Source organism: Carcharhinus amblyrhynchos, chromosome 3, assembly GCF_965287045.1.
Source record: "Carcharhinus amblyrhynchos chromosome 3, sCarAmb.v2.hapA, whole genome shotgun sequence".
NCBI lineage: Eukaryota > Metazoa > Chordata > Chondrichthyes > Carcharhiniformes > Carcharhinidae > Carcharhinus > Carcharhinus amblyrhynchos.
This window is the reverse complement of record NC_137326.1, coordinates 129,145,723-129,172,822: the sequence shown is the minus strand read 5'-3', so window position 1 is coordinate 129,172,822 and position 27,100 is coordinate 129,145,723. Positions and strand designations below refer to the sequence as shown.

The 27,100-nt window shown below is 39.5% G+C and overlaps 1 protein-coding gene across 3 annotated transcripts in view; it reads right to left on the bottom strand.

The window, feature by feature from the left end:
- tsc22d2 (TSC22 domain family 2) overlaps positions 1-27,100 on the bottom strand; it is a 93,658-nt gene that overhangs the window by 27,196 nt on the left and 39,362 nt on the right. The window contains exon 2 of one of the 3 annotated variants that reach the window (XM_080185991.1): positions 24,065-24,136. The exons of 1 other annotated variant lie outside the window; for it this stretch is intronic. In XM_080185991.1, coding sequence (XP_080042117.1) covers positions 24,065-24,136 — 72 coding nt within the window. Of the gene's footprint in view, positions 1-24,056; positions 24,137-27,100 lie in introns of all 3 variants that reach the window. One more of the 3 variants, XM_080185993.1, reaches the window with a different exon arrangement.

Here is a 27,100-nt window from a genome sequence, read left to right as displayed (position 1 = left end):
CCAATCTAAAGCCCACCTAATCTACACTATTCCAATATCATATGTTTATCCAAAGACCATTTAAATGCTCTTAATGTTGGCGAGTCCACTGCTGTTGCAGGCAGGGCATTCCACACCCTTACTACTCTGGGTAAAGAATCTACCTCTGACATGTGTCCTATACCTATCACCCCTTATGAATAATATTTTTGTCTTTTTCTAATCTCTAAGTTAGAAGTTAAAATTGTTGATCATTTAGCAATCAATGCTTAAATTTAAGCACTGATTGCTAAATGATCTGAAAAAAAACTTTAAAAAGTTAACTGAAAAAAAACTAAATTCAGGTTGATAGTACCCAACAGTTTTTGAATATTTATATTTGAAGTAATAAAAAACATCCAACGCTCTTATCTTATCCTTTTAATTCTGACTGGGCATTTTTACAACCAATGACAATGTGGTGAGGTACGGCTGTAGTGCAAGAGGTGAATTACAAAAATAACTTTTTATAATCCCTCCCGTCAATCAAGCTACCCTATCACTAGCCTCAAAAATATCATACACAAGTACTAGCTGCAGATCAGAGGGATGTATATTGCACAATGCTGTACTACTAGACACTGATTCCAATGAAATGCTCTTGGTACAATATTAACTTTTCTCTCTTCTGCAATAGACAAACATAAATTGTGCAAGGAAAGGCCATTTTATTTTGCAAGGTGGTGCGTTAATCCAAACTGTGGCCTCCGAGACCTTCATCGCCCTGACTTGCAAGAGTTCAGCATTCCAGAACGCTGCAAATTCCAACGGTATTTGCTAACAGCACTGCATAAGACAATGCACAGGTGCCGCCTCACCTGAGTACTTCCAGCATTTTCTGTTTTTACTGCATAGGACAGGATTGGAAAAACATCAGCTGACTCAACAACAGCAGCATCCTCTAGTGGATGGAGCTTGCAAACCTGGCTCTACACGAACGTATGCGACAATTTTGAAGGGTAAAACATCCAACTGATAAAACAGATCGTCTATCCGCAAACAAAAGCAGGCATTAGTTCTCCTTTGTCACTTAGAAACAATATGGTTTATTCTACATTTAACACAAAAGATGCAGAATCATCACCATTGTGTACCTTGTAGAAACAGATTTCCGTCCAAGAAGGAGAAATACAAACATAAAAATACTGGAAACACAACAGATTTTGCTCCACAAAGACTACTTCATTTTAATTCCTAATCTGGAACTTTAGACTATTTATTTTTCAATTAAAAAAATGCTATTATCTGTGTTTGCGTGTGTACACACACACACATACTGCAACAATTATTTATTCATTTTACTTTTCAGTTAATTTAATTATTTAACTTGGCAATCACAGCAACAACCTAGCCAAGAACAGGCAAAACACATTCAAATCTCTGTAAAAGAATACCTGTAAAGGATGAGAATTTTAGTATTTGCTTGTTAACAAAATCTTATGGCAACTTAAAAGACAACACACGGAATCCACCTTGCCTTTCCCAAATATTAACTAAGATAATAAATCTTCAATCATTTCAGGTTTTAAGCAGCAATGTTGGTACATGGCTAAACAAATCACAGTACAACTGTTCAGTCACATCCTGTCAGCACTTCCTAAATATGCATAACAGTCAATAAACATTAAACAAAAAAATTTTCCAACATACAAGTTAATATATAGGGCATTTAAAAGGTTGCAGTGCGCCAATAAATGTTTAGTGTCAGAAAAAGGTTGAGAGTCTTCTTAATATTGCATTTACTTCAGCTGTTTGTTGTCAAAAGATGAACCCAAACTTGGTGTCAATTGTCAAAGCAAGTGAAGGTGCCTGTGCCGTGAGAAAGAATGGACCACCGAAAGTTGTGGTTTAGCCTTGCTTTAGCATTCTGCAGAGGCAGTGCCACCCGAACTAATGGCCAAAGCTATCTCATGTTTGCATGGTTTATGATTGGCACATTTATGCCTGTGCTTCAGCAGTCAGCAAATTTTCCACTTTCTATTCTGCATGGACACTTCCCAAGCCACTTGGGATGGTTAACACCCCCTGAGAGATAATAGCAAAGAGCTAAGTTGCTGAAATAGAAAATAAAAACTGAAAGTCCTGTCAAAAAAATTACAGTGGCATTCACCGCATCTGTGCAGAGAGAAACAGAGTTAATGTTGAGTCCAATATGACTCTTCAACAGAATTTCCAAGTTGTTCCAATCTTGTTACACGAAACTATAATTCCATAGACACTACTTTTGCCTGCATTGTGAAGTGACACTATGTCCACAGCTGATACCTATGTTAACTCCGAACTGTTTAAAGAACAGACTTCATTTGGTTAATGCTTATCCAAAGTTTCAAAGGCCAGATGTTTGGTGGGGGGGAGGAGGGGCGGGGAAGGTGGTGGGTGCAGTGGGATGGGAGTGACACCAAAATCTTGTTCTCCAATTTCATTTTCAAAAGAAGTGACAATTCTCAGCAGCTGCACTGTAACCAAATCCAACAGTTCAGAAAGAGCTTTGAAGAATTTTCACCAACGCATTTCTGGAATGCCAGCACTGAATTTTTCCCAAAGTTGACTTATGGACCAAGTAATGTGACAAATGTACTTGTGTAAATGGATCCTTTTATAAAAGGATCTTTTACTAACTAACATTCTCACCTCAAAATTAGAAGGCTGTAGGTTGCAGTCCAGCAACTTCAGTACAAGATCTCAACTGACGCTGCAATGCAGTACTCTCAGGGGTAGCAACAGAGGGCTATCGTTCATTAAAGATATTAAACCCAGACCTTGACTGCAAAGGTAGCCTAGATGTCTCCAAAATGCTTTCACAAAATGTTTCCAGGATAGTCTCTTAAAACAGAACATGCTGAGGCCAACCAGATAACAGGTTATATTTGACCTGATATGAAGTATTACTAAGTAGCAACGACCACAACGCAATTACATTCGGTTTGAGGGCGAGGAATGGGTCCAAGTCTATGTTCTTAAATAGAAAATAAGGGCAATTCTGAAGGCATGAAAGCAAAGCCAGCTAAGGTGAATTGGCAATTAGGTTAAGGATGGGTCAATAGAGCTGCAGTGGCAAACATTTAAAGGGATATTTCAGAATACACAGAATAGGTACATTCCAACTAGTAAGAAAAAAATCTAAGGGATTCCAAGGAATCCCTCCTTGGCAAACTAGAAAAGGTTAAAGGTAGTATCAAACTTAAATCGTGCAAAGATAGGTGGACAGTAAAACTGGACAGAGTGCAAGGAACAGCAAAGGATGGCTAAAAGAATGAGGTAAAAATAAATTATGAGGGAAAGATAGCCAGGAATATAAAAACAGTAAGAGTTTCAATAACTATTCTAAAAGAAACATGTTAACAAAAATGAGTGTTGACTCTATAGAGAGGTAAGCTTGGAGAATTGATCACTGAAAACAAGGAAATGACAGATGAACTGATGAACTTCATCCTAGGGTCTTAAAGGAACTGGCTAGTGAGATAATTGATACATTGCTTTTAATTTTCTTCCTAGATTTGGGGAAAGTCCCACTGGATTGGAAGATGTGAAATGTAGCTCCATTATTAAAAAACGGAGGGAGACAGAAAACAGAAAACTACAGTCCAGTTTATTTAACATCTGTCATAGGGAAAATGTTAGAAGCTATGTAGAAGCTTTCATTAAATAAACTATAGAGGGTGCTTGGCTAAGTTCAAGGTAAATCAGGCGGTGTCAACAGAGTTTTGTGAAATAGAAATCTTTTTGGAGTTCTTTGAAGAAAGAACATGTGTAACATGGGTAAAGGGGAGCCAGTGGATGTACTGTACTTATATTTCCAGAAGGATTTATCAAAGTGCCATGTTAAAGGTTATTGCATAAAATAAAAGCTCATGGTATAGAAGGTTACATATTGACATGGATATAAGATTGACTAGCTACAAGGATGCAGAGAGCAGGCATAAATGGGCCTTTTCCAGGTTGGCAAGATGTAACGGGTAGTTTACACAGGGATTGGTGTTGGGACCTCAACTGTTTACAATTTATATAAATGACTTGGATGAAGGGACAGTTGTGAAGCTGGTGATAAAACAAAGTAGGAAAATAAATTGTAAAGAGACATAAGGAGGCGACAGAAAGATATAGATAGTTACACTAATGGGCAAAGATTTGGCAAATGGCATATAATGTGGGAAAATGTCGAATTGTCCATTTTGGCAGGAAGAATAAAAAAGTATTATACTATTTAAATGGTGAGAGATTGCAGAAGGAACTGGATGTCTTACTGCACAAATCACAAAAGGCAAATATGCAGATACATCAGACAAAGTCAATGTGGATTTATGAAAGGGAAATCACATTTGACGAACCTTTTCTTTGAGCAAATAGCTAGTAGAATAAGTACAGGTGAACTAGTGGATGTGCTGTTTTCGGATTTTCAGAAAGCTTCAAAGTTCTACATAAGAGGCTAGTGTGTAAAATTAAATCACATAGAATTGGGATAACATATTTGCATGGATTGAGAATAGTTAGCCTTCAGGAAACAGAGACTTAAGAACATAAGAACATAAGAAATAGGAGCAGGAGTAGGCCATCTAGCCCTTCGAGCCTGCCCTGCCATTCAATAAGATCATGGCTGATCTGTCGTGGCTCAGTTCCACATTCCCGCCCTCTCCCCATAACCCTTAATCCCCTCGCTTATCAAAAACCCATCAACCCGCGTCTTAAAAATATTTAGCGAGGCAGCCTCCACCACCTCAACGGGCAGAGAATTCCAGAGATTCACCACCCTTTGAGTGAAGAAGTTCCTCCTCAACTCCGTTCTAAACCGCCCCCCTTTATCTTGAGGCTGTGCCCCCTAGTCCTACTGTCCTTTCTGAGCGGGAAGAGTCTCTCCACCTCTATCCTATCCATCCCATTCATCATCTTATATGTCTCAATGAGATCTCCCCTCATTCTTCTAAACTCTAACGAGTACAAGCCTAGTTTACTTAGCCTCTCCTCATAGCTCAACCCCCTCAACTCCGGTATCAGCCTAGTAAACCTCCTCTGCACTCCCTCCAAGGCCAAAGAACAAATGGCCAAAGAACAAAGAACAAACTCCCTCCAAGAACAAATGGGTCTTTTTGAAAATGGCAGGCATTAACTAGAGAAGTCCCATTTAGGATGCCCACTATTCACAAAATACTTCAATGATTTGGATGAGGGAACCAAAAGCAATAGTTCAAGGTTTGCTGATGACACAAACTTGGTGCTAAGGTGATTTAGACAGGTTGAGCGAACGTGCAAATACACAACTGATACAGTATAGTGTGCATAAATGTGAAGTTGTCCACTTCAGACTGTGAAACAGCATGGTAGAGTATTATTTAAATGGTGATAGATTGGGAAATATTGACGTACAAAAGGACGTCCTAGTACACCAGTCACTGAAAGCAAGCATACAGGTACAGCAAGCAGTTAGGAACGCAATGGTATGTTGACCCCCATTGCAAGAGAGCTGGAGTTCAGGAGCAGCTGATATGTTACTGAAGTAAGTCGAAGTTTATTTATTAGTCAGTCAAAGTAGGCTTACATTCACACTGCAATGAAGTTATTGTAAAAATCCCCTAGTCACCACACTCAGGCACCTGTTCAGGTACACCAAGGGAGAAATTTTAGCATGACCAATTCACCTAACCTGCACATCTTTGGACTGTGGGAGCACCCGGAGAAAATCCACAAAGACACAGGGAGAACGTGAAAACTCCACACAGACATTGACCCAAGTCGAGAATTGAACCCAGGGCCCTGGCATCAATGCCAACCACTATGCCACTGTGCTGCAGCTGTACAGGGCCTTGGTGAAAACCACACTTGGAGTAGAGTGTGTAGTTTTGGTCTTCTTATCCAAGAAAGTAGAAACTTGCCATAAAGGGAATATAGGGAGGTTCACCAGACTGATTCCTGGGACTGCAGTACTGTCGTGTGAGAGATTGGGTCAACTGGGCCTGTATTTAGAAGAATGAGGGAGGGAGCAAATTGGAACACATAATTCTGACAGGGCTGAAAAGACTGGATGCAGGAATGTTGTTTCCTCTGGCTGGATGGTCTAGAACAAAGGATCACAGTCTTAGGATACAGGGTAGGCCATTTAGGACTGAGAAAGGGAGAAATTTCTTCACTCACTGTGGTGTGGAGGCCAAAATCACTGAATATCTTAAAGAAACAGATAAGATTTCTAGACTCTAAAGTTATCAAGGGTTATGGGAGAGCACTGGAGTACAGTGTTGAGATACAGGATTAGCCATGAGCATGTTGAATGGTGGAGCAGTCTTGAAGGGCCGAATTGCCTATTCCTGCTCATATTTTCTACTTTTCTATGTTATTGTTTATTGCGTGGGGAATAGAATACAAAAGTAAGGAGGTTACACTTCAGTTATACAGAGCACGAGTGTTACAGCATCTGGAGTGCTGTGTACAGTATTGGTTACCTTGTTAAGGAAGGATGCAAACGTAGGAAGCAGTTCAGAGAAGGTTTATTAGTTTAATATCTAGAATGGGGTATGATCGGGGTAGGCTTGCAACCACTGGAATTTAGAAAAGGTGAGGAGTGACTTGATTAAAGCATACAAGATCTTGAGAGGTCTTGACAAGTTTGATGCGAAGAGGATGTTTCCTCTTGTGGAAGAATCTAGAATTAGGAGTCATTATTTAAAAATAGATGAGGCAAGAAATCTCTTGAAGGGCGTTGAATCTTTGGAAATTGCTTCCTGAAAAGACAATGGAAGCAGAGCCTTTGAATATTTTTAAGGCAGAGGTGGATAGATTCTTAGTAAGCAGGAGGGTTAAAGATTGTGGGTAAGCAGGACGCAGACTCAAGATTACTACCAGATCAACCTTGGTCTTATTAAATGGCGCCTGGGGCTGAATAGCCTACTTCTGCTCATTTTTTTGTGTATTTGTATGTCCCCAAAGTCATGAAAGGCCAAATAAAAATGCAAGCCATTTCCTTGAATAAAGATGTAGAACTCCATTCAACACTGAAAGCACAAAGTGATTCAGCCTTCTACGAATTGGTTGCTTTTTATACTGAAGCCTTTACCACCGTCAGTATGGCAACAATTCCAGAATATTAAATTGGTAACAATTCTAGCTTTTTAAAAATAGTAACATTTCTAGATTGTACTTCCCAGGTTTGCAAGTGAACTTTGGTAGTTTCTCACTACTGGCCAGACTTATCTACATAGTGCAAATTCGTATTTTGTTGATATCACTTCACCGGGTTGAGGGCAAATTGCATTTTCCCCTCTCTGCAAAAAAGTAAAAGCAACTTTCTGACTTGAAACATTTAAGACATGCCAGAATAATTTATCAGTTAATTTTCAGAGAGGACAAAAGAATACAGGAAAGCTGCATGAGCGCACATGCAATTATCTAAGTGAAATGGCATTGCAAGTTCAACTTTCGCCGAGGTTTGCTTCCTTCAGCCTGTGCAAATACATGCAAATATATTTCAGTTAACTTCAGGGGAAAAAAAGGTGGGGACCACATATGAGCACTTGGACACACCCCAGCTTGAAATGGTTCTAGTGGAATGAGCCAATGAGGGAAAATTTCTGAAAAGATGTAAAAACTGACTAGTTTAAGCCATAGGTGTCAGCATTGCCTCAATGGCAGTGTTAGCGTCTTCAATTCAGAAGTTTGAGCAGCAAAACGTGAGCATCCAATCTAGGGCGACATTCCCAAAGCTGCATTAAGCGCATACTACACCTTGGAAATGCAGTCCATCGGAAAAGACATTAAAACAAGGCAATGTCCTGCCTCTCAATTGGTTATGAAAGGTTCATGGTATTATTCAAAAAGCAGAAGTTTCCACTGTATCCTGGTCAATAACTATCCCTCAATCAATAATCACTATAACAGATTATTTGGTTATTAGTGCACTGCTTTTGTGGGACTCTGCCACGTTTTAAAATTAAAAAAAAAAATTAATTCATGGGACATGAGCGTCACTGGCTGGCCAGTATTTATTGCCTATCCCTCGTTGCCCAAGGACAGTTGAGTAGCAGCTCTGGAGTCACAGGTAGGCCAGACCAGGTGAGGATGGCAGATTTCCTTCCCTAAAAGGACATTAATGAACCAGATGGGTTTTCCTGACAATCAACAATAGTTTCATCGGTATTAGCAGATTCTTAATTCCAGTTTTTAATGGAATTCAAATTCCACCTTCTGCTATGGCAGGCTTCGAATCCAGGTTGCCAGAACATTACTCGAGTTTCTGGATTAACATTCTACCAATAATATCACCAGGCCATCAGGGCCTCCCCCCAATTCAAATTAGCTGCTTCATTTCTTAAAATACAACAATGACCACAGTTAAAAGTATTTCATTTTTCAACAATGAAAACTTGAAAGAAGGTTTATAAATGAATATCATATACAAGTGATAACTCTTCCACAATCAAGCCACTAATCTCTTGAACTTTGCACACTAATCACTTCAAGAATCTACACTCCCAGAAACACATTCACACTGATCAGTGAGTCAATGAATGATTCAAAGCAAACCATGACACCTTATGGCGTACAGAAAAAGGAGGGGTAAGAATGAACCTATATGCAATGAGTCAGTTCCGAAACATTTGGGACACCAACCTCTAGGCCTTTTAAGTCTTTTAGGAGGTACAGTCATACATATATATGTAAGAGAGGGATTAGGTTACCGTCTTACAACTGGTCAAGAAACTCCCTTATGATTTGCCATTTAAGAACATAATCCAGTTTTTGGATAGTACCCATGACTAATAATTCCCAGAGGCGCCGGAACTGATTTTATTGGCTACAAAGGGGCCTAAAATTGTCTGCTATAACTGATGCTGGAGAGAGGTTTTAGCTGAAGCTTGATCGCAACCTGCTGGCATCTTTGCCAGTATAAGTTCCCTGTCAAAAGGAAGACTGCATAAACTGGCTGCTATGTTTTCTACATTATAACAGTGACTAAAATACTTGACCGGCAGTGAAATGTTTTTGGACGTCCTGGGGTCATGACATGCATTGCTTAAATGAAAGTTTCTCATTCTTTGTCAGTGGAAGTAAACAAGTTTTGGATATAATCTATAAAGTAGAAAGGATTAAGCATGTAACATTAAACATCAAACCCTGCCTCATCTAAATGCTCATCCACAGCAGAGCAGCTTTTTCCTCTTAATTTTCTTTGTGACTTAATTATTAAAAATAATTTAAAACAATCTTGGAAGCTTATAAAAAGAACGATTCTCTTTACCATGTTGTGTTCCAACCAAGGAAAATCTTCACTTGGACGATATAAATCAAGTCCAGAAATGTACTGAAGTAGAAATGAGTGGGCGTGTCAATTCACTAGGATCACTATAAAAGGAGACTGTTACAAGGTGCAGCTGGATAACAACAAGACAGGTGTCCATGACAAAAGATCTCAATTACTTTATCATTACAAATCAGATCAGCAAACTTTTGGTTTCCTCAACAGCTGCTTACAAAAAAAAATTTTTAGTCCAACCAGCTGGACAGGTTTAAAAACTGTCCTATTTAAAGAAAAATATGAATCCCAGTGCTGCATTTACTTTTAACAGGGATGAGACTGAGTGAAGACAAAAAACTCAAACTTTTTTTTACCCCTCCTTTTCCTGTACACTAGTAAGGTGTCATGGGTTACTCTGAATCATTGACTCACTGATCAGTGCAAATGTTTCTGGGAGTGTAGATTCTCGAGGTGATGTGCGCAAATTTAATTTTTTTTGCGACAAGGAATCACGTACTTGTCATGACAAAAAAAACCGCAAGTCACTGGAGTGTGAAGGGCCAGAAAACTCTAGTGCGTTTTATGAATTATTAGAATTCAAATAGGTAGAAACATCATTTTCTCTCTATTTATCTTTTATTACCATCAAGACCATGGGCCAATGCATTTGTACGAAATCACCAGGACATTGCAGCATTTGATTCAGTGTGTGTAAATTACAGGATGAAGTTCATACTAACAAGGGAACGTGACCTTGTTGGAGTACGTACTTGTGAAGCAAAAAGACTATGGAGAGGGGAAGGCAGATGTCGGAAAAACATTACAAAGGGCGGAATTCCATAATCGAAAAGTTGGAACTCTGCCAAAAGATGGAAATATTTTATCCCTGAGTTAGGCAGCATACAGGAGGACAGGATAATGGTGAGAGTTTCATCACTCTGAGCAAACAGCCATCCTTGTTTCACTTCCTTAGCTTTATGTCTTGTCATTTGGACCCTGTGCCATGAAATTTCTCTAACCCCCTCCATATCTTCATGTTTATCCTCCTCTAAGGCTCTCTTCCAAGCCCATCTCTTTAACCAAGCATTTTGATTGGACTTGAGAAGCTGAGTTACAGAGAGATTGAATAGGTTAGGACTTTTATTCCCTGGAGCGCAGAAGAATGAGGGGAGATTTGATAGAGGCGTATAAGATTTTGATGGGTATAGATAGAGTGAATGCAAGCAGGCTTTTTCCACTGAGGCTAGGGGAGAAAAAAAACAGGGCACGGGTTAAGGGTGAAAGGAGAAAAGTTTAAAGGGAATATTAGGGGAGGGGGGCTTCTTCACGCAAGAGTGGTAGGAGTGAGGAACGAGCTGCTGGATAAAGTGGTAAATGCGGGGTCACTTTTAACATTTAAGAAAAACTTGGACAGGTACATGGATGAGAGGGGTGTGGCGGGATATGGTCCAAGTGCAGGTCAGTGGGATTAGGCAAAAAAATGGTTCGGCACAGACAAGAAGGGCCAAAAGGCCTGTTTCTGAGCTGTAAATTTTCTATGGTTCTTTCTATGGTTCTATGCATTTTCTGAATTTCAGAAAAACAATGTAAACAAATGCAACACTACTGTAACAAGCAGAATTTGCAACAATATACACACTCCTGGGAACAGTTTTACTGTCATCATGCAGTTCTACATGCAAGGCACATTACAGTGAATGGATCAATTGCAGAATTTTACTTTCCCTAGTTGGCAATAACTTCTTTCTGAATTTATACAGCACTCTAATCTCCAATGTGCTGGGGTAGTTACAATTGGAATGATGTAGTGTGTCTCAATGGCTGTGGAATATTGCATGTGGGAAAATTGGGTTTTTTCCTTCTGGGGGGGGGGGGGGGGGGGTGGTGATGTGGTGGTGGTGGTAGAGGTGAAAGAGGGGCCAGGAGAATGAAAATTAGCTACAGTTCCCCTATACATCAAGCTCTATTGGAAATACATATCCTTGAACATCAAGTTTGGCTTCCTTTGCTGCGAAATAGCCTCTCAACACCACCATTTACACACACACACGCACACACAGTGGCTACTTAGGCAAATATTGAACCCCAAGGGTTATGATGAAACCACATCTGGAGTAGTGTGCATACTGGTCTACTTACTTTTGGAAAGATGTAAATGCATTGGAATAGTTCAGAGAAGGTTTACTACCTTAGTGCCTGGAATGGGTAGCTTGTCTCATGAGGAAAGGCTGGACAGGCTAGGCTTGTATCTACTGAAATTGATGACGGTAAGAGGTGACTTGATTGAAACATGCAAGATCCAGAGGGGCCTTGACAGGGTGGATGTGGAAAGGATGGTTCCTCTTGGAGGAGGATTTAGAATCAGGAGCCACTGTTTAAAAATAAGGGGACACTCATTTAAAACAGAGATGGGGAAAAGATCTGAGGATTGACACACTTTGGAATTCTCTTCCTCCAAAAGTGGAGGAGCCAGAATCTTTGAATATACTTAAGGCAGACAGATTTTGATAAGCAAGGGAGTGAAAAGTTAGCTGGGTTAGGCAGGAATATCAAGCTGAAGTTAAAATTAAATCAGCTGCTTCTTATTGAATGGCAGACCAGGCCTGGAGGGCCAAATGGCCTATTCCTGCTCCTAATTCGATGTTTGTATGGGAGTTCAAAGGCTCCACTGAAATTACGTCCCAGGAAAGTTGATGACTTCATGGTTTCATGGCATGACAGGGAACTGTGAAGACTTATGTAGGAATGCACATGTGGGAGGGGGTTTGGTGCAAAAGGAGGAAATAAAAATAGGTCAATGTATGCCCAGACCAGAACTGGCAATGCAGCAAATATAGCCATCCTTTCTTGCAACAAACAGGTTATCTGCTGCAAATTTGTGCTCAGAAGTTTTCTTTAGCGCTAATGAGCGCTATCCAGACTCAAGTGGAAAATTCCTTGTTCCAGTCCTACTCTGGCTTTCTCCCACAACTTTTATTGGTACATCAAGAATTGTTTTGCTGCCACTTCCGGCTCTCATCTGGACCTGAAAAAATGCATCAATTTCACTTCCAATTTCCAGCACGCTATCATCTCCACAAATTCCATCTCCGACACTTCTCTTCCCTGACCTTGCATCTCAATTCCTGGCGATAGACTGTGCCATATTAACCATTACAAGCCCACTGACTTTCACAGCTCTCACAATTACAGCTCTTCCCCCTATGTCCTGCAAGGACTCCATCCCATACTCCCAGTTCCTTTGCATCTGTTCTGGCAAATGCCACTTTGGAAAATGGGGCTGCCATGTCTTCCTTCATTCTGGTTTCCTGCCCACTGTGGTTGACAGGTCCCTTAACTGTCAACCAGCTCCCACTCCTCTGCTCTCACTCCTTTCCCTCCCTCCCTCCCAGAACCAGGATTATGGATCTCCCTTCTCTCACTTTTCACACCAACAACGTATGCATTCAAAACAATCATCCTCTGCTGTTTTCACCAACTTCAGCATAATGCCACCACCAAACATCTATCCCTCACTATCCCCCCCCGCAACCAGCATTCCACAGGGGCCATTCCCTCCAGCATACCCTAGTCTATTCATCCATCACCCCCAACACCTCACCCTCACCCCCCCCCCCCCCCCCCGCAACCCTCCTCTCTTGGCACCAGTCCTTGCAATTGCAAGGAATATGAAACTGCCCCTTTATTTCCTCCCTGCTCACCAAGGACTTAAACACTCTTTTCAGGTGAAGCATCGCTTCATGTGCACCTCCTTTAATCTGGGCTATTGTATTCACAGCTCCCAATATGGTCTATCTACAAAGAGACTAAACACAGTCAGGGTACTTCCACACCCAGCCCTTACTGACTCACATTCCTACACCCTCCTCTTCTCGCCCCCGCCTCTTCAACCATTTTCTTTAGCTGGGACGAAGAGTAATCCAGATTTGAAACGTCGCCTCGGTTCTCCCTCCACAGATGCTGTCAAACTTGCCGAGATCTTCTGGCATTTTCTGTTTTTGTTTCAGATTCCAGCATCTGCAGCCAGTTGCTTTTACTATTTGGTTTAGTAGTGTATTTCAGTTGGTGAGAGTACAGCTGAGCGTGATACTGTCAGGGTAAAATTAAACAGGGAGACATAACTTTAGTATAAAAAAGATAGAGAAATTTGGAGCGAGGTGGTCATGTAGGAAATTACAGATTGACTTGAATGAACAATAGATTCTTTCCTGAGAAATTAGGTATAGCTAGCTGCATGCTAAGTTTTGATATGACCAACATGCAAATTTCTGCCAGTTCAAAAAAACCATTTTCTAGGTATCTAGTGAGAAAATAATCTCTAAAATCAGATGGTATATTGCTAGCACTGCTGCTGCACAGCAACACTCTGAACACTCTGGTGCTACCAAATAAATCTGTTGGACTTCAACCTTATTGTGCCTACCCGAGTCCAACGCCGGCACCTCCACATCATGGCCTCAAAGTGCCAGGAACCTGGGTTTGATTCCCAGCTTGGGTCACTGTTCCCATGAATGCATGGGTTTCCTCCAGGTGCTCCAGTTTCCTCCCACAGTTCAAAAGACATGCTGGCTAGCTGCATCGGCCATGCTAAATTGCCCCTTATTGTGTCAGGAGGATTAGCAGGGTAAATATATGGGGTTATGGAGATACGACCTGGGTGGGATTGTGTTCAGTGCAGACTCGATGGGCCGAATGGCCCCCTTCTGCACTGTAGGGATTCCATGGAAAATGACCTCAGGCTGTGCCCAAAATTAATTGGCCCCCAAAAGACTTCATTGTAAATGGGTACATCTAGGCCTGGAGGCCTTAAAATGTACAGCTGGCCAGATCTCCCCTCAGTTTCACCTTTGCAGTAGGATGCAGTGAATGGTACAATGTGTTCAAAGTTATAAAGCCACTGGATCTACCAGTTTTAATGCAAATACTTAAACAGGGTTTAAGTTTTTGTTTTAAATCCACACCAAGCTGAACCAACTCTCCACTCCCACTTTGTTTGACACATTCATTCTGATGACTGTGCCAGGAAGTTCACTTCAGAGTCTCACCCTGTCCTGCCTACAGCACCTTAAATTTGTTCCTCCCACCACCAACCTACCTCTTCAGAAAGAGAGAGCTACATCGCACCGCTGTGCTATTTACTTACCAACAATTCCGCCTTCGCCACTCTCTTCCTCCTCAGCCTTACATTCTGCAATTTCTTCCATTAAACCAGTTTAGAAGCACCACGAAGACAGCTTCAGTTAAAAAGTGTCCCCTTTCATTTTGTCAACCTCAATTTGCATAATAGAACAGCATAACTGATTTGACTGAATAAAGGGGTAGGGTAATATGGTTGGACATATTGAAACAGGTGGATTAGTAACAATGCTGCATTACTCATTGTTTGAAACACACGAGTCTGTGGCGAAGAATGATCCAATCCATTTCTACTCTAACATCAGGATGAGTCACTAATTTCAATTTGTTTGTTCTCACAATATTACATTTAAATAAATCATTTTAAGGAAAATGAAAAAGACATACATCAAGATTAAAAATAAAGGCCAGTGACCTCGCCATACACAGACTATTTGAAAGAATGGGTCATAAATATACCGTCAACACAGATTTATAATTCTCTCAAATTAAAAATACAAAGCATACAAAGATAATCTGTAGAGCAATACAAACAAGAGGCCTACTGCAAATTTCAACAGACTTGTGAAACAGGATTCAGCAAAATTCATCCTTCTGTATTAAAGCAATTGAGTAACTGTTGAAGTGGTTTTAAATTAATACACCTTAGCCTCGGGGCAAGTGGTGCTGGCATATTCTACCAGAATGTCAGTAACTTGCCATTTTCTGTTCTTGAAGCAGCAGCAGCTTGGGTCAGCAACTGCCACCTAAACAAATTAATAAAATCCCCATTCCATAATTAAAGTTGCCTCTCTCATCACTTTCCAAGGTAGCTAATTCTGCTGACCTACATTTCCCCTGGTGGAACTGCATTGCTGCTTTGAAGTGCCTCCATTTATTCATAAAGAAAATGTGAATACCAGTCTAAACACTTGCTTCAGCAGAAAACAAAATTTGGAGACAGTTGTTAACATGTAGTTTAGAATCAAATTGAAAGCAAATGCCAAACCATTAAAGCGCTCTTGCTTTGATGCATTGTCAGAACTTTTCCAGCACTTTTTGAAAAGAAGTTCTGTTTAATGCCCAGTTACGATAAGGATGTCATTTCAATTCTCTTTCTCTCTCCTCACTCTCCACCTCCACACCGTCCCTGCAGCCAGTTTTGCCTTGCAAGTTACTTAAATACTTCAGATATTTCCAGAATAGGGGTGTTAGGATTAGCAATCAGCATTGTTAGAAAGGTGAAACCTCATCGATGAAGCATTTATTTAAACATTCGATAAAAAGTGATAGAACAGTAAAGGCCAAGACATCAAAAAACTATTCTGGGGTTTGCTGTTGGCCCCTTTTTTTTAAAATACAAGTCTTATTTGATAAATTCACAGAGCTCATTCGAGTTAACAAATAGAATTACTCAAGCTATTGCCGTTCCTAACATTTCTTTCCAGTTTAATCTATCACTTCTGTTAAAAGATGCAACATCTCCAAAAATTGGAACTCAATGTAGACAGAAACTTTAAAACCCACAGGCTGGCTGAATAATTTACATGCCTCACACCTCGCCCCACTTATAAAGCAGCACTGATCTATCTCTCAGCACACCTGCAAAGAAGGCAAGATGGAAGTGAAATTAAAAATATTCAAATGCGCATAATGAAACTGTTATTGATGTTGGCAGGAGCCAAGGTGCACACTTCTGAAAACCTCTCGCATCATTTGTCTTTGTAGCAGAGGCATAGTTGCCACACAGCCGAGCAGCTGCAAAGTTGACTCTGTTCCTCCATCCCTGGCCACTTGTGTACACTCAACTTCTTTCACCCCATCACTGGCATTTAAACCCCAAGCTCTGGAATTTCCTCCATCTCAGTCTTCTTCATGAGACCTTCTTTAATATCCACCTCACTGATCAAATAAACATTGCAAAACAAAAAACTAGATGGCAAACAGGACTGTAAACCAACATGGAGAGAAAAGTTTCACGCAAGGGCAAACAAGTCTGAATGCAAAAATTTAGATGCGGAGAAGCCGGCGTTGGACTGGGGTAAACACAGCAAGAAGTCTCACAACACCAGGTTAAAGTCTAACAGGTTTATTTGGTAGCAAACGTCACTAACTTACAGAGCGCTGCTCCTTCGTCAGGCGAGTGGGGAATTCCCCACCTGATGAAGGAGCAGCATGCCGAAAGCTAGTGGCTTTTGCTACCAAATAAACCTGTTGGACTTTAACCTGGTGTTGAGAGACTTCTTGCTGTGCAAAAATTAAGGCCGGAGAATGAACCTGCAATTCAGGTAATATCAAGCATGCTGTGTCAGAACAAAGAGCGTTAACGACTAAAGCTACATTAGGGAAAAATACCAAAAGGTTATAATTAAAAGCATTATATTTGGATGTCAAAAGCATGCATATCAAGATAGATATGTGGAGATAAATGTGTTTGATCTCGTGACCATTACTGAGATGTGGCTGCATGGTGACCAAGATGGAAAACCAAATATTTCAAATATCTTGTAGAAGATAAGCAAAATGGAATAGGAGATGTCATAACCCTGGTAATAGAAGGATGAGATAAAGCAAATAGGTAGAAAGGACAAAACACAGAAACTTAGGGCAAAAAAAAGTGTGGTGGAGCTAGGAAATAACAAAGAACAGAAAACACTGGTACAAGTAGCTTATTAACCCCATAATAGAAATCTGTTAGACATACTGAGGAGCATATAACAAAAGTAATGCAACAATCGTAGGGAACTTTAATCTTCAAAGAAACCACACAAACTAAAATGACAAAAGTAGCTCGGAGGATAGGTTTGTGGAAAGCTACTAATGAAACTAATATAAAATCAGATTTTTAAAAGAGATTTTACAAGTATGTAAAAAGGAAGAGATTAACTTAAGTAATTGTGGGTCCCTTAGGTCAGGGACAGGAGGGATTATAAGTAAAAAGGAAACAGCAGAGATGTTAAAAATGTACTTTGTATTTATCTTCATGATTGAAGCTGATACTGAAAATCAAGGGTACAATGAGGTTGAACAATTAAAAGTAATTAATATTAGCGAAGAAAATGTACCGGACAAATTAATGGGACCAATAGCCAACAATCCCCTGGACCACGTGGCACATACCTCAAGGTCCTAAAAGAAGCACTTAGAGAAATGTACTGTTTTTGATTTTCCACCATTTCCAAGATTGTAAAATGGTCCAAATGGATTGGCAGATAGGTGTAGCCTGCTGTTCAAGAAAGGAGGCAGAGATAAAACCATGAATTATAGTCTGGCAGTAGTAGAGAAAGTGTGTATGAAAGGGAATACAAGTTTGACAAAACTATAGGCTTTTTTAGGCTATTGTAACTTGCAGGGCAAGGTGGGAAATCAGCGGATATAGTATATTTGGATTTTCCGATGGCATTGTATAAGGCAGCACATCACACAACAGGTTGATATAAATGATAGGGCTAATGGTGTTGGAGATATTAGTTTAGACTGACTAACAGGCATAAAACAAATGATGTAGAAGTTCTTGCAATGATAGTAAGACCTTGCAGAATAGCAAAGCAGACAGAAGGGATCATATCGCCTACACCTGGCTCCTAATTCTTGTGTTCTGATGTCTAAGCTTTTGAATACCTGTTCTAATGACTCCTTCTTTGGTTTGGTCAATGTTTCACCTCATTACACTTCTGTGAAGTGCCTTGTGGTGTTTTACTAAATTAAAAATGCTATACAAAAGAAAGCTGTGGTTGTTGACTCTCTTTGCTCATCTAAGTTCCTACCAATAAAAACCTGAACACAAGCAGATGTTCAGTCCAACAAAATGGATAGTACAAAATTTTCCTGTTAGCAGTAAACTTCTGTGTACAGTGAGCAAGTTCAGATTAACTGGTAGCATACAAAAGCTTTGAAATAATTTGGGAAAACTTTCACATATCCTGCAATGACTTCAACTTTTTGGAACACTGAATCAGCCCACGGTTGTTAAGTGGTTACCAATTCTCAAATGACATTCCTATTTCCCACTACTTTAAATTGAAAAGGATATCCGACAGGCAATGATGTCACTTTTCCACCTCAAGGTTAAAAAAAAAACCTCGAGAATGAAAACTTAAAGTAGGCTCTTGCGATAATGCCTGTTTCAAATGAGGAAGCCCAATACTTAGGTAAATGGTTTACTCAAATTAGTGTGTTCCATAAGACTGCAAAGATGTCTTACAGATAACTCCTCGCTTTCCCCTACCAGTAATGTGGTCAGTGAGTAACAGTTCGAGAATGCAACAGTAAGCAATGAAATATGGAATTAACTGCCTTGCTTTGCCTCTGCATGACAAGTAGCAGGAATGTTGCGCATCACTGCAAACATTTTAGAGTTCTTCTGCCTGGGTTATTAACCCTTTGGGAACAACCAACAGCTTTTTATTTCATTTCCATTTTTACTTTAACCATATAAAATTGTGTGGGGGGAAAGGAGAGGGAAGAAATACATATAGATGTGAACTACTTTGAATACAGTGAATATCTGAAAAATATGAAAGGTCATATTGCAAAAATATGAAAGGTCATATGCAAATGCTATTAATAGCAGGTTTTCTTATTCAGCCCCTTTCCATAAGTTAGTTGGGAAGTACCGTAATATCCTCATTGAACTATGCTATTAAGATCAATGGTTACTCATATTCACCACTGCTCATTAAACAACTGAAGAGTGTTAGGGGGGTGGGGAGAACTGGGGTAAAAGCATTTCAAATTTCTACAATATTGCAAAATCAGGGTATTTTACACTGTTTGCCCAAGTATTTAACCACCACAGATTGTGAGTCATAAGAGTTTTACAAAAAAGAAAGAGGCTCTTTGGCCCATCATGCCTGTACTGACTATGACGCACCTATCAATTCTAATGCCATTTTCCAACACTTGGTCTGTAGGCTTCTATGCTACGACTTTCAAATGCTCAGCTAAATGCTTCTTAAATGTTCCTCACTCCACCACCTTTTCAGGCAAGATTCCCATCACCCTAAGTCAGAAAGCTTTTTTTCAAATCCCCACTAAACTTCTTGCCCTTTACTTTGATAGTGCCTCCTGTTATTGACCCCCTCCATTAAGGAGAAATGCTTCTTCCCATCTATGTCCCTCATAACTTTGTACACCTCAGCCGTCTCTGCTCTAATGAAAACAACCCCAGCCTAATCAGCTTCTCTTGGCTGAAACACTCCAACCCAGGCAACATCCTGGTGGATCTTCCCTGCACCCTCGCCAGTGCAATCACAACCACCTTATTTAATTGTCCCGCTGCCTTCAGGGATTTTTTAATTATTTAAAATCAACAGAAATCCAGTTTAGTAGGCACATTTTAAGTGTGGTTCATTCATAAGCTAGGAGGAAAGATTTGAGGAATTAAAGCTCCACAGTTTAGAGGGAACAGAATTGAGAAATGAGCATGTTGAGATACATAGACGATTTAAAGGCTAGGCCCAACAAAACAAGACCTACTGAATTTCTAAAAGATAAATTTTAGAAAGAAATGTTGGCCGAAGGAGCGTTAACGTCTAGGATGCTACAAGAGCTAATGTTGGGGAAATCAAAGGTGACAGTGAAGTTCAAGGTGCAAGGCTAGATGGACAAAATTAAAGGCAAAAGCTCAGTAGCTTGAATGGTCTTCTTTTTTCATACTGACAGAAAAACTTTTACATTGCAAACAACCAAACAGTTAGTTATCAGGCTGCAAAAACAGTCTTAAGATGCATAATTGGAATAAAAATTGCTGAGCAGCACAAAGGAAATTTAAATTTCAATAGACACAGGCAAAGTAATTTGGAGGCATTAACTTGAAAGTTTCACCAAATTGTAGCTTGCAACTTGTGTTCTGACCGAGTAATTGTTTTGTTACTTAATACGTGAAACTTGGAAAGTTATGTTCCCACACATCCAGGCACATTAAACCACTGCAAAAAAGTGTACTAAAAGTTATTTTTTTAAATGTGGATGATTTACAATTAATGATCATGCTAATTTAGCTGCACTCCCTTCACCTATAAGAAAAGTTAATGATCGGCAGGAGTTCTACAAACTGAAGAATTATTCCATGGATTGAACCTTGGTTCGGCCACATTTGAAGTACCACGGACAGTTCTGGCCGCCATATTTTTAAAATAACATAAAGGTATTGGACATGGTTCAATAAAAAGGATTTACAATGGTGAGGCTACTCCCTGTAGGATGAACAGACTGGGGCTGCGTTTCTGTGGAACGAGACTGGCATGCGACTGAATATAGGGTGAGAGGGTTTCGATGGAGGGGACACAGAGAATGCCTCTACTTGTGGAAAATACCAAACCTAGAGGATATCAATATCAGGCAATCAAGAAATTAAATGGAGAATTTAGAAAAAAACTTCTTTACCATGAACAGTGAGAATGGGGAACTCTACCACAGAAGTGGTTGAGGTGAACTGTGTAGACGCACTCACGGGGAAGCTTAATAAATGTACAAAGAAGAAGGGAACAAAGGGCTATGCTTACATTCAGATGAGAAGGGTCGAATGGAGCTCGAATTCTGACATGGGCCAAATTCATAACTGCATATTCTATGAACTGCTTCCTTATTAAGCATGGAAAATAATTCAAATTATTTAAATGTGGTACAAACATCAAAACTTAACTAAAAATCATTGATTTAAAACTCTGATTTAAAAGCGTTTAAGAACATTCGCAAATACAGGATATAGCAGCCACTGAAGGAATTGCAAATATTTTTGAAGAAACAGGTCATACAAGTAAGAATTGTAGTGAAAGGCCCCATGTGACTGGCTGTGCACACAAGGAAATAATGGTTAAATGTAATTAAAGTTTCTTTCAGTTCCTCGCTTCTCAAAACATAAAAAGTGAACTACTAGAGTGGGCTACTCCTATGCTTTGAGTTGGTATTTTAATTACAATGCATTTTATATATTTTTTGCCAAACTTCAATCGTGTTACATGCTCCTAAATAGAGAACAGGTTTCAAAGGGAGCATAGCTTTAAGAAGTCATTAAATTTATTCAAGAACAGGCACCCATAAATCATATGCTGCACTATTCATTTTTTTTTTAAATTCTTTCCTCAGTCAGTAACTTATCATTAATTTGAGGAATTCATGATTCCCTCCTCCTCCTTGTTCTTGACTCTCCCATTCCTCTCCGACAACGCAGTGGGACCAGCAAAATTAAGAGATAAAGCAAAGTCAGGTTTAATGATTGAACTCCAGTAGAGTTTAGTTGCTCAGGTCTTCTAAAATAGGACACTACATGGTTTATGCACAGCAAAAAACAGTTTTGTAGAACTTCGTCCAATAGGTTATTTTGCCATCTAATTGCATACTATACAACTCAGAGCTGCTAAAATTTCAATAAAACTACTCCTGTAAATGGAGATCTTAGTTTAACTGGGAAGACACTGCAGCCCCATCTGAATGAATAGTAATACAGTTGTTATGGTATCAGTTCATCAACAGAACAGTCAGTCACCTGGAAAGGTCAACTTCTAAAGGCATGTCTATTGCATAATGGAAGATGGATAAAACCTGCAAAGTATAAAATTCGTGATTTGAAAATTATTGAAGAAGCAATATTGGTGTTCAAAAATAGCAATGGAGACCAGAGGGGGTGTTCTCCTGCCCTGCCTGCCATGGGAATCATAGTGGACGGGGAGCGGACCACGCCAAAGGTCCATTGATCTCAGGCGGGATTCTCCGGTTTTGGGGTGAGCATGGCTGGAGAATCCTGCCTCATGTTTCCACGCAATGACTTTCAGTAAATCGTAATCTCTTCTGATTACAATCATCCCCAAATTAATTAATTCACTAAAGTCTAACCAATCTTTTAAAGTATATAATAAACACTTTCTCTTATTTAAAAACAGTACGCTTGCTTTCATTCAAAGATGCTACATTAATAGGAAGTGCAGTTAAATGGAATAAGTGATAACTTAATATATTACTTACAAGCTAATGGTTATATTCTACAACTCCTGTCTGAAATTGGGTAGTTATGTTTCTCCCTGCCTCACACCTAAAGTGGTTAGCAAAATTGTAAACTCCATCTTGTTGAGTTCTTGTCTCTGAGCACCATCGTGGGATGTGGAAATACTGTTTGATTGCACATTTAACTGCAGTGCCCACTCTTGCCATCTGACTTCCATGTTTGTATACAAATAGAAAGAAAGAGGCACCGATTGATGAAAAGTCCTCCCTCCTGAAGTAGATCTTGTAAAATAATAATCAGGACAGTTTCATTTACTGTAACTGCATTTATAAAACCGGATGCAGTACCAAATCAGAGTTACACCTAGGAGGAGGGAAAAAAAAATGACAGGACTGTAAACACACAAGCGGAATGTACATAATCTGCTTAAAAGAACACAATCAAATAGCTGAAGCAGAACAACTTTTTTTTTTAAAAAGTGGCCTTTAAAAATAATTAACAGATGGTGCTGACTTTAGAAACCAAGATGGAATATAGCAGTGTTGTAGCAGACTTCTAGTGGCATTGAGTGTATGCACTATTCTGTGCCCCACACAAGCATTACCAGGCAGTGAAGAAAGCAACATTTGCAGAGGCGCACTCAAAATTACTACTTACGGTGTAGCTTAGAGGCTAAACAAGTACTGAACAAAGCAAGAGAAGGAAGCTACAGTTAAGGATTAATGCAATAACTTGTCAATGGCCATCTCAAATATCTGATTAGCTTGTGAGAAAAATAACACTCACTAAGAATGGTTCTCGCCAAACCTTTTTTTTAAAGAAGGAGGACAAATTCATAACTTTTGGGATTTGAGAATAGTAAAACGGCCCAAAAATGCTGGCATTATTTCAACTGTAGGATCTGTGGTAACAAAAGTTACGGCATGTCAGCAGCAACACCAGGCATCCTAATATAATTCCATCATGATATCAAGGAAGAAAATATCTAATACAATTAGCAGATATCCCTTTTCTCTCTAGAACGGGCAACAAAAAAGCCTACTATCTGGAAGGTATTTTTGCCTTCAAATTTCAACACCAATACGAAAATTCTTTCTTGGACCTATTTGGTTCTTGCACACACATGGGAGATTTCAGCAGTCCACCAGTATACCAATGCAGTGAACCACAGAATAATGATACAAGCTTCTGGTCAATTTTTCACATGGACGTATTTTCTAATGGGTCCTAAAGGGAGAAACCTTTCCCTATAGGGAACAGAGAGAAAGAATTAGCATGCTCGAGCACTTTCAACTGCTCAACTTCTTGATGTGGAAACAGAACTTGTCATAAGTGATGAAACCGAAATCAAAGCTGTCTCCCTTGCATCTAAGAAATGATCCACCATTACTTTTGATCTCCATAGTGATTTTATAGTGTACCGATGTCAAAACCTCATTATACTCGTAACTCCAAGGAGCAGAGAACTTGCAGGACAAAAGCAAGTTTTCTCCTTTTTCTCCTATTCAAATGCTGTTATCTTTCATCCAGTGGGAAGTAACCTTGCTGAACAGCTTGCTAGGCAATACAAAGGTTAGGAGTAACTTCTGATTGGAACTTTGAGAGCCCTTGCTGTGCACTAGTGCCCTGTAGATATTTGAAATGACTGCATCTGTGGGTCAAACTGCACTTATTTTTGCAGCTAAGTAATTGACGAGAAACCAGAACAAGTGCAAAGCAAATACATGCATACTACTGCCTGTATGCATTTTCACGTACAGTCATACCTATCGTAGAGGTTCTTTGCATCCCGAGACTTGTTAACAGGGAAAGCTCGGTAGAAAGCAGCAGATGGATTCCTGTATGTTTCAAGAATCAAAGATGGAGACAAAAGAATAGTAAATAAAACAAAAATAATCAGAACAGATAGATCAGATAAAACTTATCCAGAATTAAACTGAATAGCATATTTGATAAAGCAGAAAGTATTATTAGGAGTTGACAGCAGAAATGATCAGGGTAGGGTGGGAGGGAGGGTGAGAAGTCATCATTAAAATTCGAGATCCAGATTGTTACCCAAATGTTAAGTTATTTTACTATTAGGACATCAGAACATTATGCCATACAAGTGTTTCAAATAGTTATTTATGTGTCACGAACGTCAGCAGCAATCAAATTCACATTTGAGTACTGTTCTTAATTCACTGCATCAAATTCTGAAGTACAGCTAAGAAAATCAGTGCGTAAACCACCAAGTGATGTTATGTTGCCCAACAGAATAAAAGATGCAACCTTTCCGCAAACACTGGAGCCAAGTTCCATCTGAAGATTTTCAGTCGGCATGATTCAAAGTAATCTTTTGGTATAACATACAATGCTTATCCAGACATTTTCTCCACATGCCGCACATTCACCAGCAGAGCACTTCTTACAATCAGATACCCCAACAGTTTTCTAAACTTCGTGGTGATTTCCAAAACAGAAACTGGAAGCAAACTTGTGTGAACTACCACAAATGAAATGGTGTACAACTGTAACCTCTTGTTCACATACAACAACCAGAAACATAGACATCAGCAATCATGTTCATTTCAAGACAATTTTGGCTGTGGACTTTTCCTGACCTGTAATCACTATTGATGCAGCTGCCAAAAAGAAAATAAATGGGCTCTGCAGTAAATGGCTGATTTCAACAGTTACTACATCTCTTTATCCCCTCCTTGCATGGCTAGCCAGAATATGGCAAAAATAAATAATACCACACCAGAGTTCACAAAGAGCACCTCAGCTGGAAGCATCCTTAAATTATCCTTATTCTGTAAATCATGCCATTCAACTGGTGCAGGCAGTTGGCCATCATTTCCTTGTTGGTGGCCAAGACACATCAGAAAAATGCACTGTTAAATATCTGAAAATGGGAAGTCATGGTTGACATTAGGTCACTTTGGTTCTGCATGAAACTATAGCACTTCTGCTTTTTTAGAAACAGTTCATTTACAGCCTACTGAATGCATGATAGCCCAATATAATTTTAACATTAATAGCTAAACTGGCATGAGTCACATGCCAAGCAGTGCCAAACTCTCTTGCACAGAGCTTATAATAATTTACTATTGTTAATGCCAAGTTATTATGCTGTAGTGCAGACTTCATTGATGGGAGGGGTGGGGGTATTCTACAAGATCTATACTTAAGGCTGGATGTTACACAAGAAGTATTAGAACAGGTTTAAACCACTATGGTGGATGGCATCCATGAGTTATGTTGCAAGATGAGAATTGGTATGAGGATAGGGAAAGGAAACCTGCAGTTATCTACTTGCAACTACCATGGCTTTCGACATTTGATGCTTCCTGTAACTTTCAAAACTTAAGTTTGAATATCAAATGGAAACTTAAAACCCAGAACATATTTTATCCAAACAATTTGAAAACGAAAATATTGCTCATATGGACCAAATAGGGTCTTGATCTGATTGTACATGAGTCACTCACCTAAATTATGCCATCTATCAGGAATGAAAGGCAGTCAGTTCAAACACTTTCAAGCTTGGCAAGTGGATTGGTTATTTTGGACAACTCCAGCACATTGTAGACTTAGTCAAACAACCCTGCTCTACAAGAAGGTTTTAAAAACTAGGAATTTTTCTTAAATCAGTATAACAATATCATTACCATACATCAGGGGATGGTTAACATACAACAATGATTTTTTGAACTCTTTTCTCCCCCTCAATAAAAGCAAGGGCCTTTCATACTGAATTAGATGAGCACCATTATAGCCAGTTTAAAGACATGAATCCTCATTGCATCTCTTCAATAAACAAGTCATTTACCATTTGACACTCACAGATACTGATTCATTGCAGAGAAGGCTGAGAAACATTAAAAACACACTGAAGCATTGAAATGGCACAAAACAAGCACAATACAAGTTTCTTGAACTCAACTATGAAGAAACTGAAATGATAAATGCCAATCTCCTAAACGTCAGCTGAAATTAGTAAATCAACTGAAAAAATATTTTTCAGTCACATATTAACTTCTGGTTACCAGGGCGGCGTCCATTGTTTTTTTTTGGAAACGCACTGATTGCTTACTCAAACCAGATGCTGCACACATTGATACTGATTCATTCAAATCACACACATCATCTCCCTTCCAGAAAAGGCGCTTCCGGACAAGAAGAATTGGAAAACTCGGATTAAGATTCAGAAACTGAAGTTTGGCTGAGACAGCGAATAGAAAGCATGGAGTAACTCGTATCACAACTGGCTACTTGAGAAGAGAAAGTGGACACACTTCATTCTGCATTTTTCATCCTGTAATTTCAAAGTATGGTGTGGGAAGGATATATTGCCAGACAGCTCCTGCTTCCTTCCCAAGACCACTGTTGCATGATGTCAGGTCAAAGCTACATTTGATCAGACTGAATGCACAGATTTCCACTGGCAATTTAGATTCTGAATATCGTACTGCCATTTCAGAGACTTGCTCAGAGTTTACTGCCAATTCAAAGCCACTTAATTTCCAATGATTTAATAGATCAATTTCCTTTCACTTTGTCACTTTACACTACTTAGCTCAAATTATTGGATAATAATACAAGTTCAAAAGGCCCTGTTATCAAGAATAAATGATTCAAAAGGAACTGCTTTCCACCATGACCAGCAGAACATCTGTGATCAGATCAGTATATTTAACCAATTCCAGCTTCACACCCACCCTTCCCATGCCACATCTGACAACAACCCCTCCTCCTATTATTCCTGTGCTATCCCATTCCATCCTTCCTGCAAAATATTTACTGTTGTTCCTATGCTA